At 43.1% G+C, this 17,357-nt stretch overlaps 1 protein-coding gene across 1 annotated transcript in view; it reads right to left on the reverse strand.

The window, feature by feature from the left end:
* The window catches only part of RSPO2 (R-spondin 2), a 97,502-nt gene extending 82,734 nt beyond the window's left edge, over nucleotides 1-14,768 (reverse strand). Inside the window, exon 1 of the mRNA XM_085221572.1 lies at nucleotides 14,374-14,768. Coding sequence (XP_085077698.1) covers nucleotides 14,374-14,467 — 94 coding nt within the window. The 5' untranslated portion in view covers nucleotides 14,468-14,768. The remainder of the gene's footprint in view (nucleotides 1-14,373) is intronic.
* Nucleotides 14,769-17,357: the final 2,589 nt, after the last annotated feature.

Here is a 17,357-nt window from a genome sequence, read left to right on the forward strand (position 1 = left end):
CTACTGAGTTTTTTTTTTATAGTTCTGTGGGAATGCAAATAAAGTCTTAAAAACAGACAAGTCATGTGTTCATAAAAAGCTAAAAGCTACTCGGCTCACATTCCATAGATGATGTTTGTATTGTGAATAATAAGGGACTTTAGAATTAAAGAGAAGACAGTGGCAGCCCTGAGAAGGTAAAGACAAATGTGCCATATACATTTTTCATTCTTAATGTAAGAAATTTACATTATGTTATTTTGAAAATGCCTTAAGTGTTAAAGTTATGCTTCCATTTTCAGGTAAGTTACCATAAAAGAAAAACAGGAAGGTGTTCTCTAAAAGCAGACCTCTTTGGAACAACTTAAAAGCTGAAGTCTGAGGTGCCCTAAGTCTCCTGCCATTTCCAAAGTCTTTATCATGTAATTATCTTTCTTAGGTATGAAATAAGATATACTTGGGCTCTATGCATATATAAATCTTTCACACTGCAATTAATCAGTCTACTGCAAATAACTACTTGCATATGAAGAGCTCCATCCTTTGTGTCTGAAAATTAGTAAAATATGTCAGGAAAAAAAAAGCATTTAAAGTCTCTCGGACACATCTTGCCATGAAAAAATCTGCAGAGAACACAGACTTCACATCAGCCAGAACAAACCATTTCTAAATCTCTTAGACCACTGGCATGGATGCAATGTTCTACGTGCAGATGTTTGCTCCGTCAGTGAACCTGAGGAGGCAGGAAACTCATTTATGCGCTTATCATCCCTCGTAAGAAGTGTATACATGCCTGGAGATTAACACTCTAGGACCCTCAGCCACACAAATCACTGATACAATTTAAAATGCAGTGTGATAAAACACTGCCCTATGCACCAGAGAAACAGAGGCACTTGCGATTCCTGTTTAAGCCATGAATCTTCAACATTTATTTAAGAAAGGAGGGGAAAAAAAGGCAAAATGGGGAGGAGAGGAAGGGGGAAAAGGAAAAAAAACTCTGCATACATGAGAAAATGCATTATGGGGGTGATGGGATAGAAGAATCTGACATTTAAAACATACTGACCAGCTCTGTTGGTAAGAGAAACAGGCACCTTGGATTCAAATTTCATGCTCCCACCACTAAACCACAATCCCTGCAGAGCATTTAAGTAAAGCTATAAAATGGAACATCAAACAGCAAATGCAAAGCTCTAGGATGTATTTGAACGCTATTAAACACTCAGCTAATCAGGCTTCTCCTTGGCTAAAATACGTAAACAAAACAGAAATTGCTCCATACAGTAGAATATCATGGGGATCTTTATATGTTTACTTCATGGAGAAAGCAGATATAGAGTTTCTGTTACAAACTAAGCATGAATGACAAAAATCAAGAAATGAATTACCACAGTAAGAAGCACTGATGAAAAAACAAGTCAGCAATGCTTGTGGCTAAACAAAACGGATAGCGCTTGCCAAAGTTTCAGAAGTTAGCAATGAGACATAAATGAGAGAGAAGGATAATACTAACTAGTTCTGACATTAAATCATTCCCATACAAGCCTCTGGAGAGACATGCCATATTCCTCCATAGTGCTGCTTTTCACTGCGTGCCTTTTTTCATTACTTTTCTGCTAGGCTTAACTGTGACTTACGATGTGTTTCAGGAAAATCAAGCCCTGAAAGGTGCACACTAAGCTGAACCTCATAGAAATCCAGAACCAAATACCATTGGCATGGATTTTGCTATTCTGTGAAAAGAGAAACCGTAACAAATATTTCACATGGAAATTGATGCACAGAGCAAAAGTGTTAGTCCCTGCAGCAGCAGTCAATAGTGCTTCAAAGAAAGGTGTAAAGGACCTCTTGCTGGTAAGTGCAAATTTCTCTCCACACAAGTACTCCCAACCTGTCATACTCAAGCCCAAACCAAGAAGCATAAAGTAAAATAGTTCCTCTGAACATCTGTGATGCTAGCAAGCATAAATCATGTTGACTTCCATATAAAAGAATTTCCCACTTAACCATACTGCAATTCTCAGACCTCCAAGACTGGCCCATAAGGGTGAACATCCACCTAGTGTCATGACACAGGAGTAATTGTTTTGCCTACTTCTAGCCCTAGCCCACCTCACTGCTACTTGCTACGTCAGAGGCACTAGGTATCTAAGAATAAGTGATTTTCAAAGAGACCATCACAGCAGGCATGTTGTTAAGAGTAAGGGGCTGCTGGGTTAATAATTAACCCTTCGTAATGAAATTTAAAAAAAAAAAAAAAAAAAAAATCACAACGGAAAATGCCATTGCTATCAGCTCCTCCATAGCCTTCTCCCAGATTTTGAGGTGTCAGTACGTATTTTTGAGGCTCTCTGCATCTAAGTATGTGAATAGGATATGCAGCTGCCTATCAGTTACAGTGCATACAATGAGCTGCCAATGAGGAAAATAGCAACATTTTTCTCAGCTACATTCTCTTAAGACTTTGGTAATTAGAAAAAGCCAGCTGCAGCTAATAAGAAAGAACTGGGATTTTTCTTATTTACTAAAGAAGAAAAAAAGCTCTACTGCTACTGAGACACAGAAGCCAAGTAAATCACTGGGTTCTTTCACTGTGACTGCTGGTAGAAAGCCCTGCATGGAAAAACTACTGCAGCTCATCTGGTAGGAACACAAGCCCTAAATGGAGGTCTTCATTCAGGTCAAGCTTTGGCGAATTCTAATCCTTCTCAGGTGACATTACTTGTATTCCACCACATCCCAGTTGATCTCTTCAAATATTTTCCTTCCTCTCCTCCTTAAGCCTTTCAGAGTGTGTTTAAGTAGCACAGACTAATGTTATTTTACCCAATGAGCCTCATATTACACCCGGTTCAATATGCAGTAGTTTCACTTAACGGCTGCTTGGAAAGCTATTAAGAGAAAACAATATGAACCAAGTCAGTCTTCAGATTCAGGTTTAATAGAGTCACATTTCAACTCTCTTCCAAAAGCTGAAAAACCCTACATGTATTTATGCCACTGCTAAAGTTACAAAAACTAGAACTTGGAAGCAGCAGGACTTTTTCCAGGAGTCTGATGGAAAGAACAAAAAGGAATGAAAAAGTTTTGAGTTTTCAGATACAGCATTAGAAAAAGCATACTACAGTTCTTATTTAAGAGAAATGCCTGACATTTGGCCCTCCTGTATAATCTGACAATACTACTGCATGACAGTGCAGTATTTACCAGAACAAGCACCACTTTGGTTGCATGCACTCTACCAGTCAGTTTGGCACCATCTGCAGATAAAATGAGTGAGACCAAAGATAGTTCTAGTATCTCAATCACCTCATTCACAAGCCAGCCTCTGGTATTTGGAAAATGTTAACTTCAGAAAGAAAGATGTTGAGGAGCAAAGAACTCCTATGATGTAAAATTGGTATGATAGAGAACCCAATTTTGTGTTGCCTGATAACTTGAAATGGCCCAAATCACCCAGATAAATTCATGTATTCATCCTGTTGTGTTTTGCCTCCGACATTTCATTTCCCCTGCGCAATAATTAGTTGGTTTTCTTTGTTTGTTTGTTTGTTTTTTTTACATGGGGACAAGAAGGGAAGTTGGGGTGGAGCAGGTGATATTTCATGACTTCTGCGAGCCTGAGAGTCTTGCTGAAGAGAAAATGACTGAACTCAGAACTCCTGTATCACCACTTAACACAAGGAAACTCCTCTGCTCTGCACTGCTCAATAACCTTAACAATGGTAAGTCCAAACTAAGTCCCTCAACACAACTAAGGTTATTACTGCAGATAATTTAGATCATATACCTCAGAGATTCCTAAAGGGACTGGGTGCTCTACATTTCCTCTCCACGGCTGTTTATTACCAAAACCAAGCAGGCACAAGCAAGGTATCTGAGATGTTACCAAATTGCCTTTCCCAGAATTCCAGAACAGTTGAGGTTGGCAGGGCTCCCTGTTCTCCTCTGGCCCACACCTGCTCCAGCAGGGACACCCTGAGCAGGGGACCCAGGCCCATGTCCAGGTGGCTTCTGAACATCCCCAAGGAAGATATCTACAGCCTCAGAGGGAGCTCCTGTGCCCCAGTTCACACCCACTGCCTCCTGTCCTGGCACTGGCACCACTGAAAGAAGCCTGGCTGTTTCCACCCTCCCAAGATATGCTGATGAGATCCCCAAGCCTCCTCTTCTCCATGTTTCCTAAAATTCAAGTCCTCCTCTAGGGGGCCACTAGTGATGTCCAGTAATACCTGAGATTGAATAAAACAGTTATGATGAGGACTTAAAATTCTGTGGTTTCAAAAAACATGGCCACTGGCATCTCAGTATCAGTGAAGTCCTGCAGACCTCACTACAGCTGTGAGAAACACAGCTGGAATCCAAAGCACTTGTTTAGAAGCACCTTTTCAATTGCATGTTTTAATTATTAATTTCCTTATTGCCATAACGTAATTTTTCCCCTACACCAATATGCTGCTTCACATTTACATAAAGCAGGAAATTATTTTCTGTTACCACTGGCTTTGATGCATACATGTGTTAACAAAAGTTTTATGCATGGGAAATCTGCAAATGGCAGCATGCCTCCTCAGGACAGCTTTCCTCACAAGAGAGGGTTCCAAGCAGGGGAGATCAGACTGACGATTTTGGAGAGAACAGAAGACCAAACATAGAGGTGAAACCACCCCCTGCAAATGCTCCTGATGAAGGTATTAAAATATGCAATTCCATGAGGCTAGGTAAATAAACACCCTACAAAACATTGTTTGGTTTCCCACCCCTTGCAAAGGTGAAGCATCTCAAGTCAGAGGCCATACGTACTTTTTTTACATTGCAAAAATAGGCAATAGCTTGGAACAAACTAAAACAGGGGGCTGCTGTCTTGTTGCATTGTAAACACAACCTAAGGCCTCTTGGCTGCATTACAGCTTCCTGCTGAGTTACAGTTCCTCTTGATAAGTCAAAACTGAGCCTATGTCCATTATGTTATTAGCATGTACTGTGTAAAACTGGACATAAAGCAGGTCTGAACAAGCTGCAATGAAAGGGCAAAGATCATTCCTGCTAGTGGAGGGAAATCCAGGCCAGGCTTTGCTCTGGTGACTTTGATTCAGTTTCTTCCTTGGCTGTCAGCTAAGCAATGTCAGTACTACCAGACCCCACCTCAGCTGGGATCCTTAAATGCTAGATTACTGCAGGTAACATAAAAGATTATTAACCTTTAGTTACCATTAATGGTAACCTTTAGTTACCATTACCAATACCAGTACATTCAACAGGAAGGTTAGCGGTTTATAATAAAAACACAGCAATCAAAAAATCTGCAGCAACTGGAAAAATAATTGAGCAAGTCAGTGATATCTACCTTTGCCAAGCATAGTCATTGCTTCTGTGGTTTCCAACCTGCCTGGCAAATCCCAGCACAGACACACCACTGATATCTGGGCTGCAATACATGTGCAGATGATGTGTGCGTGCACTACAGCCATCTCTGATGTGGCTGGTCTGGGGTTGAGTGGATGGTGCTTTTTTTTTTTTTTTTTTTTGTATTTCAAAGGTGGCAACCATACGGCTGCAGAGACCATACATTAGTACATGTTTTCGTCTGTAACATATTTCAGCCAGCATTTCAACTCTGAGAAAAAAAAAAAAAAAAAAAAAAAAAGAACTTACCCGCATCAGGAAGTTTATACTTTATTACACCACTGCAATTCTCTCACACCAAAGCTGTTTTCCTTTTGTGGAGTAAATGTGTACAAGTTTTACCCAGTACATAAGCACAGATTCACTGCTGGATCCAGTCTGCTTGGAAAAGAGGATTCACACAGCCTCTCAGTGCCAATACCCAACTGCTGATATCCCAATCTTTTAGAGCCCTCACTCTGCCTTGTTACATCCACATTTGTGTCTGTTTTTCATCAAGATGAAGAAAATCTTGATGATTCACCCAACCCCCCTCCCCCCCCCCAAAAAAAAAAAAAAACAGACAAGTTTCTGCAAGGTGAATTTGGGACTCATAATCCCTAAACCATAAACTCTGGATTATTTTTAGATTTACATTTTAAAAATCCTAGAGAGCAAAAAGTTATTATTTACTAACAGTAAATCTTACTAGAAAGACTTCCACAACATTTTGAATCTATACGAACCACACATATTTGCTGGTACCCTCTTCAAACAGTGGTCATAATGCAATTATGAGTGTTTGTTCTGAAAAGTAATTACAGAATTGCATGCCTGTTCTAAATACTGGTTGTAATTAATTACACTTTCCTCGCTAAAGCCACTCAAATGCCATCCCATAAAAACAAACAAAAAGAAGCCAGAGTAAATAGCATAAATTCCATTCATTTATAAAAGGACAAAATCTCACAGATACATAGAGCACTTGGCTCTACTGTAATACATAACTGATTATTTACTGGAGGCCATGATTAATTAATTCCTGAATGCCAAACTACATGTTACAAAAGGATATAACACAAGTTTCTCCTATTATAGGGAAACAAATCATGGGTTTGGTTTTTTTTTTTTTTTTTTTTTTTTTTAAACTGTTCACCACATCTTAACAGATGGGATCTTAAAAGCCTTCCATTCCTTTATCATCACATAATCAAGGTACTTAAGATAACTTAAAAAAAAAAAAAAAAAAAAAAAAAAAAAAAACACCCAAGAAAAAGACCTGTTTGCCTCACATTAACATTTTATTCCCTTGTGTTCTTTCACACCTTACAGCTTTTACACTCCAAGAGGAAAGACCAAGAAACGTAATCACCAACATCTTTCCAGGCCACCATCCAAAAAGAAACTTGAAATGGCAAAAAACAAACAATTGCACCACAATGAAGTGAGATTAATGCAAAGGTAGATAAATTAGACGAGCATTCAGGAGCACTTCAGTACTGACATCAGGACAAGGTGCACACACTCACAAAATGCGCCTGCTCCAGGGAACACTGTTTGACAATACAAAGCTCAGAGATGTGCTTGGTTCTGAAACCAAAGTCCTGAAATGGGCCAAATATAAGCACACAATGTCTCAAACCCTTGTAGTCTCACAGGATGAGGAAATCTGCAGAAAGAAGCACTTGTAATGACCTACAGTGGTTGCTTCTATTCCATAGACAGAACACTGACCTTCACATCAACTAAGCTTTTGGCATACAGTATCTACAAACACCAATTTGTTGTAATTCCCCCTTCCCTATCTCCATATGGGAACTATATTGGAAAGGTACCGTTAATCCAAGTGCCTGTCAATCAGACTCTCATTCTTGCCTCTTCTGTGCTTGACACACTGCTGCACTTGAGTGCCTTTTTGGGAGCCAATACCTCAAACTGTTTCAACTTCATTTGTCCTCAGAGTTTTACAAAAGTTTTAGTGAAAATGAACAGAACTGTTCACCTCATGGTAAACCAAGTGACAACCAGATCAGATTTAGAGAAACATAGATCCATCACTTGATTCTTAATTCAGGCAAGTTGACTGTCGCCCACAGGTATATGAAGTTCAAGAGATACAAAAATAAACCCTAGTCAACAAATGGCTTTAGTGTATGGAGTTGGCTAAACAAAGGCATTGTGTAGACAAAAGCAGATGCACAACCCAAACTCTACACCTGCCCAATGGCCCTCAGGAGCAGGATTCACCTGATACTTCGCTTAGTGAGATGGATTAGTCAGGATCCAGGTATCAAAGAGTTGTTGCAAATCCTTTCCACACTCTAAAACAAAATTCTTAGGAGATTTAACAGGCTATAAAGCCAACAACACTACTCAAAAAGCAGTAGATTTATTTTGCTTGCATAAGGTGATCTTCCAGCACCCAAATAATACTTACCAAGGTATTGCATCTACTAAACAAGCACTGCACAGACCATGAGTATACACATTATGGCAGTACCTACTTTTAGTGTATAAAGCAGCCTGTGATGAAAGGATCAAGCTGTTACATTTTTGCATTATCAATAGCCAACATGTATGAAGTCATGCTTTTCACTAAGAAAAGGATTAGCAAACACTTGGAGTCTAGACAAATACCAGAAGGTTCTCAAACTGTGCACAAACAAATCTTTGCAGTGAAAAGAAAAAGAATGCTTGAGGGGAAAAAAAATAAAAGTGATTTAATTTAGTATCATACGAAGGCTGCTCCAAAAGTAATGCCTCCTATTTTATTACGTTGGCCCACAACTATCAGAGGCAGATGTTGGTGGTATGGCACCAGAGGCTGAATCTTCCCAACAGTATTCTGTTACACGTTGTTTTCATGTGAAGGATGGCAGCAGAGAGGCAGTCTGACAAAATGGTGTCTGACATTGAAGTGCCTATGTAGCAAAGGGGTAGAACTGAATTCCTCCATGAAGAAAAAATGACATCCATTGGGATTCACTGGTACTTGCTAAATGTTTACTAAGACCAAGCAGCGGATGCAAGCAGAGTGAGGCAGTGGACAGTGCGTTTCAACAGTGGCAACAGCAATATGAAAGACAAGCCATATTCCAGATGGCCATGCACAGCTGTCATACCATAAAATGAAGAGATCAGTTCATCTGCTAATGATGGTGCCTATGTTGAAAAACAGTGCTTTGTAGATGAGAGTTTGCTCTATCAAATACCATTATTGTGCTCTTCGCAACTGTTGTAGTTTCCATGAAAATGAATAGGAGGTACTACTTTCAAAGTGACACACATATTAAAAATGTCTGAAACTAAACAAGCCTCTTGTTTATCAAGCCTCTCTAACAAAAAAGAAAGCACAGCTTTCCAGGGTCTATATCTGCTACTTTAAAAGAGCTACACCAACATAATTTGTGTAAAAAACATAAGAAAGCTGGATGTGGGGGTTTCCTTCTCATTTGCCCTTGCTTTCAGCTTGTTTCAGAGAACAACAACAAAGATGTACATATCTTCTTCATATATACTTCATATATACTATACTCAGAGGCAAGTAAGTAATCTTATTTAACATTTATCATGTTTGTTAATATTTCTGGAGCCCAGTCGAAGGAAGGCATCTACAACAGGATGGATTAACTTGTATCAATAGCTCCAGGGACCACAGTGACCACAGTTCCATCAATTATAAAAGAAATTATATTCATGTTGAAGATAATTTGTGCAGTCAAGTAAATTCCATTCCTACAATTTATAATCAAGGACGCATTTTGGAAAGGGGTTTTAAAACTCAGCTATAAGTTTTTGAGTTGGATGTACATTCCACTGGGAAAAATTTGCAACATGTGATGATCTGCAGGTTTGACTTGACAGTACTCTCTAATATATCAAAAAAAAAAAAAAAATCAAATAGCTAAGGTTTTTGTTTTATTATTATTATTATTATTATTAAAAATAGCTACATAAGAAATGAAAAGCAGACCTCTGTGGGATAGTCAGGTTCTTAGAAGTAGAAAGAGAAATAATAATAATATAAAAAGGAAGACCATTATTTTTCTTTTTATGCCTTGAATTTTGATAGCGAACACCTTCCACTTTCTGTCTTTTAAATAAAGTCAAAATTTTTTTCTGATAATGACTGAAGTATATTAGCATGGTATTATTTTATCATAGGAATTGCATGTCCTTGTATACTGCAGATGATAGACTTCATTGTGAATTAGCATTCTTATTTCTATCACCTTAGTTTCCCTAATCAGTAAGCACCCTCACTTTTGAGTATTTGCCATGCATTTTGACCTGCTCTAGCAACAGATTTCAGCTAAGCCTTGGAAGACATATTCCCAAACGTTGGAAAGCATTCAAATAAGTCAAAAAGCAGACAAGTATACCCTTCATCACACTGAAAGTATTCTGCAAATCTTCCTACAGGTTTTAATACAGAAGAGTAAAAGGACAGAGATACTATGCCTGACCAGATACTCATCTAGCTCAGTATACTCATCCCAAGTGACCACTAACGGAAGCTAACGGATGCAAACAGAAATGGGAAGCATGTGTACATACAGCATGTGCTGGGACATGCTCTCCATTTTCATCTTCCACCATAAAGACACCTCAGGGTGTCAGATGCATGTGACCTGCTCTATGGGAATCGTCCAACTGTTGCTCCAGAAGGTCACGTACATCCCCACCAAACCTGCCAGGCCCAAAAGGGTGGCTTAAATATCACTAGTGGTACTAGAAACCTACATCAGGCAACTGAATCAAGCTCCTGGACTTCAGAGCTCGTTTTCAAACTGAACCACTCTTTGCATTTCGAGCACCCCTTCACAAACCTTCACAATTCACTTGAGCACCAATTATCCTTAGCAACACTGTGCCATTAGCTAGTTCATTATTCCTTCATTCATACAAGTTTTGGTTTCTGCTGACATTTTAGTGTAAGAAGCTTCCTTAGACTTACCAGACAATAGGGTGTAAGTAGCCAATTTTTTTATTATTTTTTTTATTTTTATTTTTTTTTAAGTTTGACTTTTCAGCTGATTCATTGTTAGGATATTGTTGCTGGTGTAATAGGATGTGTATACACAGAGTGTTTTATAACTAACGACTCTAAGTAGTAAAGGGTTGAGGAACAGAAGCGACCCTCCAGAGCTTTCCTACTGATCACAAGTACCTGGGGAATAACTCTAGCAAGTGTTAACATGTCTTTTACAAATTGTTACAAGCACTTAGGTAACACCTGAGGAAAACACAGAGTTTAAAGTACAACTTCCTGGAAGGATTTTAAGCTTTAACCCACCAGCAAAAAGTTCACAGTCCTCCAAATGCAACACATGTTTCAAGTTCAAAGAGAAGTAAGAACAGATAAAAAGCCCGGATACTGACCGACAACCAAAAGGTGTTCCCCGTTCTGTCTGTATGACTGCTGTTGTTGTTTAAGGCAGTTACTGCTCTTTGGAGTTGGTACAGTTCTTGCAAAGCAGATGTGGTATATGCCTGAATCAATGCATTTTTCTTTAATTCCTTTTCCCTAACAATTGAGTGCTCAATCTTTCCTATAGCCTGACCACACATACAAATGAGAAAGGCTCTAATATTATCCCCTTCTCAGGTAATTACGTAATTAATAAAGCTAATTCCCAAACCCCTCTATCTCAATAGGTTTTCCTCTAGCTGTAAATCCATGTAAATTAATAACTGATGTGTCGTCAAGATCTCCATCTTGCATAAGGTGATACATATTTAAGCAGATTCAATCAGATTCCGGTGACTACATTCCTCCATATACGCATATACTCCCACAAACACCCCACACAGATCTCTACTGAGCCACTTGGACACAGGGAATTTTCCATTCCCAGGCCCTCCTTCTATTTCTACCTGCAGATTTTGCCATCTCTACTGTTGCTCACCATTCATGCACTTGCAGTGACACAGCCTTCATCCAGTACAGAATGAGAACACTTGGCAGATGAGTACGTACAGTAGCCATTATCACACTCCTTGAATATGAAGTCTCATAAACTGAATAGAAAGACAAGTTCTGTACACTGCTTTTCCTGGAGTTCTGGATGTAGATAAACTCCAGTTTTCTCACGCAAACGTGTCTCATTTGCATCTCTTCACCATGCCAGCAATGGTCTCAGCAACTCCACTTAGTCTCTCTTACTACAGAAAAGTCTCCCCATCCATGCAATCACTGCTATCACATTGACTTCAGCAATTTTTTGGCAGTCATTTCCTGAGAAACCAAACTCTCAGTCAGTGCTTTTGCAGAATACTATCACTCCTCCTGGTAAGCATGGCTAACAGTCTTCATTTCTACATACTACCATTTGGATCTGAAGTTCAGGAAAGTTGTTCTCCTCACTTCTCAAAGAGAAGGAAAAAATGATTGGTCTCTCACACACACCACCATGTTCAATCAAGTCCTAACATGGAGTGTCTTTATGCTGAGTTATATAGAGAAAGAAATCCAATATTGAAATGAACAAGTAGAAGGTATTCAAAAGAAGTTAAAAATCAAATTATACAACTAAATGAAAAAGAGAAAGGAGGTGTCTTGATATTTAAGTCAGCTAGCTATGAGGATGGACTACTGACCTTTAAGCTACATACCCTTCAATACATTTTAGAATAGATTCTGTTAGAAAGGCAAATCATCATATCTACCTTCTTAGGCTCAAGACTTTTAAGGTGAGGAGGTGCTAGAGTACTTCCAGAGAAGTAAGGACTCTGGTCTGTTCGAACCAGGCAGAGTAGAATTCTAATGAGCTGCCAGAGTAACTAAGAGGAGCAGTGGCATTCATAGCATCTGCTGACCGTGATACATACAAAGCACAACTTTTAAAGCAGGGGCATTCACTAGTAGAGCAGAAACCAGTGCCAGAAAGGAGCCACATTCTAAGCATTAGTGCTTCATTCCACTTCTACTGCAGTGTTGCATGATTCCTTGGTATGAGAGAGGGTTGAAAGAAGAAGGGGAATACAGTCCACTAGAATTAACTAAATTCTTGTTTACTGGAGTATCCCACAGTAGTTACAAACATACACACACACACACACACGCAAATATGCAGGCATATACATATATTTAACATTCATAATACACAATTCAGCTGCTTTTTAGAAAAAAAAAAAATCAGCTACATATGATTTTTGCCCTGATTCCAGACTGAATGCAATTGATTTCTACCACACAGGAGACTGAATCGATGCCAAAATTTTCATTTCATTAAGAAAATGATATTATGGAGCATCTGAGATCATGTAACAGACAAAATAGAATGCCAAAGAAATGTTAACTGCCAGTACCCCACAGTGAATGCCTGATTATTTGCAGATGGGATATGGAAAAATTGTGAAATTATTGGAATTTTGAATCCTGTACGAAAGCATTACTTCAGACTGCATGTGTCATGGCAAGCGTCTATTATAGTATTGAATGCATTCTTAGCTTTTGCTTTCAGTGCTCAAAACTGGCTGCGCTTACTTCTTCAGCCTTATTAACTGGAGAAGGCTGCATTCTTCCAAGCACAAAACAGAACCCTTAGGTGATGGCACAAAACAGTGCCAGTAAGCCAACTGTCAATATCAACCTTATTTATCCAATAACTAAACTAAAAACTAATTTAAATCAATCTCCTTGGAAAAGCCAATTGTTCAGCACGCCCAACAATCGCTCTGAGATCAATCGTCGAACATAAGATCAATTAAAACCAGCTTAGGTTTTGGTCAGAGGACAATTCACACCACTCGAGCTCCATGCCTATTCATTTCGCGCTCCCACAATGCAGCCCTTAAGCTCTGTTGTAAAGCAGAAATACCGCTATCACCCTCCGCTGTCTCGTCAGCACTCTAAGTAGTTCCACATTTAATTAAAGACATAGTATCCCCTTTGTTAACACAGATAGGCTGGTCACTTTCAAGGACTGCTATCGTTTTAGCCACACATTGAAGTTAAATTCTGGAAACCATCTGTTGAAGAACCATCAAAACTAAAGTGCTGTACAGTTTTATTTGTGCCTACTGTGAGGCTGCAGGGAAGCACAAGCTCTTCTCCTTCTGCAGGTTTCACTGCTATCTGTACCGGCTTTACGTTGTAGATGTTCACTCCCTTCCCACTCAAATAACCCTTCGGTGCAATTTGTCCTGAAATCCCAATGTCTGTCTCAGTGCTGGAGCCACCTGATTTACCATTAGCTTCGGGAATGGGGGGAACGGCTGTGAAAAGAATGGGGAAACGAACGGCAATGCGATTGAGAACATGTGGAGAATAGAAACATTTTACACTGAAGGTGATTCGTCCTACAGAAAATAAAAAATAAAAAGAGGGAAGCAAAGAGGGAAGCAAAGAGGGAAGCAAAGAGGGAAGCAAAGAGGGAAGCAAAGAGGGAAGCAAAGAGGGAAGCAAAGAGGGAAGCAAAGAGGGAAGCAAAGAGGGAAGCAAAGAGGGAAGCAAAGAGGGAAGCAAAGAGGGAAGCAAAGAGGGAAGCAAAGAGGGAAGCAAAGAGGGAAGCAAAGAGGGAAGCAAAGAGGGAAGCAGCCCGCAGGCGGCTGACAGCTGAGAAGAGCTGCAGTAACCGCTGCGGCCACACGGGTGCTGTACAGACACACGGCTCCGCTCCCAACTCCGCAATCCCCGCAGCAGCATCTCAGCAAAACAGACCCGATCCCAACGCACCGCTTCTCCCCGTTTCTCAAAGGGCTCTGCGCGCTGTGAGCACAACTTCACCGCTCAACAAAGCGAAACCTCTGCAAACCACTGCCCGAGGCTCCGCCGTGCCGGGACCGGACCGCAAGGCGGACGGAGGGCAGCCCCAGCGTTCAGCTGGAAGAGCGCGCCCCGCGACCCCGCTCGCTGCGAACTGCTGCGGAGCCGCGCGGCGGCACCGGGATGCGGCTGCAGGACTCGGTACTCGCGGTCGGCGGAGCTGCCGGCTCGGGGTCGGCTCACCTGCCTCGGGCAGGGGGCGGGCACGGCGGCCCCCGCGGCTCCTCCTCACTCACCTCTCTTGCCGCGTCTCCAGCGGCCGGCTTGGCAGTGGCCGTAATCCATACAGTTCAGGACGATCAAGGCAAAGGAGAAGAGGCGAAACCGCATCCTGGGCCGCTGGGGCGGGCGGGCAGCCTCCTCCGGCGGCGGCGCGCGGGGCGGGCGGAGGGGGCAGTGGCTGCTGCGGGAGCTCACGCGCCTCCCGCTGCCCTGAACGCGCGCTGCGAACTCGCGGCGCCTTCCAGCATCGCCCCTGCGCTGCGCGGAGAAAGCGGGGGAAAGCGCTGCTCGAGCTCCGCGCGGGTCTCCGGTCCTCCCCTTTCCCCGGCTGGGAAAATCAAAACGAAGAAAAGAAACAAACAAACAAAAAAAAAGCTCGGTCCGGGCTGCGGGCGGGAGCGCGGCTTCCGAGCGGAGTCACCGACAGCCCCAACTTTTTTCCCCGGCGCTACCGCCAGCGCAGCCTCCGGACCCGCGCGCCCCGGGCCGAGCTGTCAGCTTCGCCAGCCGCTATTTATCCCGGCGCAGGGGCGCACCCCGCCCACACGCGCTCAGGTCGCAGCACGGCGGGGCCGGAGCCGCCTCCCCTACCTTCCGCGGCGCGGCCCCGCAACCAGCCCGCCCCGTCGGCGGGGCCGCAGAGCTACTCGGCTCCGCGGGGCTGCCCCCCGCGCCCGGCCCGAGTCGGGGGGGAGGGAGCTCCCGGCCGCGTGCGGGAGATGTCCGCGTTCCCCCCGCTCCTCCTTCGCCTCCTCCCGGCGGCCGCGCCGCCCGCTCCCCCCGGCCGCCCGCAGCCGCTCGGAGGGGGCCGCCCCCCGGGGCCGCGGGATGGAACCGCGCCGCGCTCCCGGCCATGCCGCCGCCGCCGCCGCCGCCGCCCGCCCTAGCGCCGCCCGGCGCCGCGCCCCCGCCTCCGCCCGCCCGGGCCCTAGCACCGCCCGCCCCGCGACCCCCGGGGCTCGGCTCGGCGCGCCGCTGCCTCTCCTGCAAAGCCTCCTGGCGTACCTATAGCGTGCTCACTTCGCTCCTTCTTTCTTTTCTTCCCGCAGCGTTCAGTAATTAAACCTGTTTCTCTCTTTCAGCCCTGTTTTTAAGACCTTAAGCCGCTTGATTTCACCTCTTTTCTTTTCTCTCAGCTCCTAAAATCATTTATCTCTCAAGCTCCCAAGGCTCTCCCCTGAGGAGCCATTTGCACTGTTCTAGGAAGATCATTCTTGAAGTCCTCAGATATACGTGCACAGAGGGACTTTTAGCCATTCCTCTCCATATCTCCACTTGGCAAACTCTGATTCTCTGGTGAAGCTGGAACCAGGCAGCAATGCCAAGAGAGGATGGAACAGGAGAGCAACCAAGAGCTCTCAGGCACACATAGCTCTGTCCAGGAGGATTTGTCATCTCCTCACCTCATCCACTTCACTGACAGCTTCTGGACCCGGGCAGGCTTCTCTTCCACAGTTTGGGTGATCTACCTTATCACACTGCCCTTAGACCTCTGAACTTCTGACTGTATTTATCAGTATAATAATCAGTATAATAATATCCTAAAGCAGAGAAGCATCAGTACCCTTGGGCAGCAGAGTGAGTTACAAGGAATCTGAGTCACTTGCCTGGAACCAGAAGGCAGGGATAGGACAGAGTCAAAACTCAGTCCTGAGTTTTCCAGTGCTGTAACCCCTGGACTTCCTTCCTTTGTGCTCACCTGTGGCTCAGCAGCAGTGCTCCACTTGCGTAACTGTGAGGATGAATGATGAAGATTTTTACAAGTTATATGATTCGCCCCTGGTTTGCACAGGTACACTCTTTGCTGGGTAAAGAACTGGATGATGGCCAGGCCCACAGAGTGGTGGTCGTTGCTGGGGGCCTGTCCTGTTCTACATCTGCACTGATGACCTGGATAAGAGCATTGAGTGCACCCTCAGTGAGTTCACAGATGACACCAAGTTGGGAAGAACCTTGGGGTAGGAAGGGCCTACAGAGAGATCTGGACAGGCTGGATTGCTGAGCTAAGGCCAACTGTATGAGCTTTAACAGGACCAAGTGCCATGCCCTGCACTTTGGCCACAACAACCAGGCAATGCTACAGGCTTGTGGCAGAGTGGCTGGAAAGTTGTGCACAGGAAAATGATTGGGGAATATTGATCGATGCTAAGCAGAACATGAGCCAGCAGTGTGCCCAGGCAGCTAAGAAGACAAATGACATCCTATCTTGTATTAGAAATTGTCAGCAGGAGCAGGGAAGTAATTGTACTCAGCACTGGTAAGGCTGCTCCTCAAGTATTGGGTTCACTTTTGGGCCCATCACTACAAGAAAGACATTGCAGCCCTGAAGCATATTCAGAGAAGGGCAACAAAACTGTGAGGGGTCTGGAGCACAATGAGGAGTGGCTGAGGGAACTGGAATTGTTCAGACTGGAAAAGAGGAGGCTCAGGGGAGATCTTATCACTCTACAACTCCCTGAAAGGAGGTAGAGGTTGGCCTCTTCTCCCAGGTAACAGTGATACGACGAGAGGGAATGGCTTCAAGTTGCATCAGGGGAGGCTCAGGTTGGATATGAAGAAAAATTTTGTCTCAGAAAGAGTGGTAACGCATTGGAATGGGCTGCCCAGGGAGGTGGTAGAGTCACAATTCCTGAAGGTGTTCAAGAAAAAAGTAGATGTTGTGCTGAGTGACATGGGTTAATGGGCATGGCAGAGATGGGTTACAGCTGGACTAGATGATCTTAGTGGTTTGTCAACCTTATTGATTCTGTGACCACAATACAGAATAATAACTTCTGATGACAAATCTTTATTTACCATAACTGTTATTGGAGATTTCAGGGTATGAGGTCCCACTCTGCTAGTCCTGCAGAGCCAGAATCTTCAGCTAACTCATCCACACCTAAGAATTAGGTCAGCCAAGGTCCTTCCAGCTCAGCGTCAGAGGTGTCTGAGTAGATTCAAAGTTGTTGCTAAGGAAAAGTGCAAGAAATAAGGCTTGCATATATGTAATTTGTGG

This window comes from Meleagris gallopavo, chromosome 3, assembly GCF_905368555.1.
Source record: "Meleagris gallopavo chromosome 3, MGAL_WU_HG_1.1, whole genome shotgun sequence".
Lineage (NCBI taxonomy): Eukaryota > Metazoa > Chordata > Aves > Galliformes > Phasianidae > Meleagris > Meleagris gallopavo.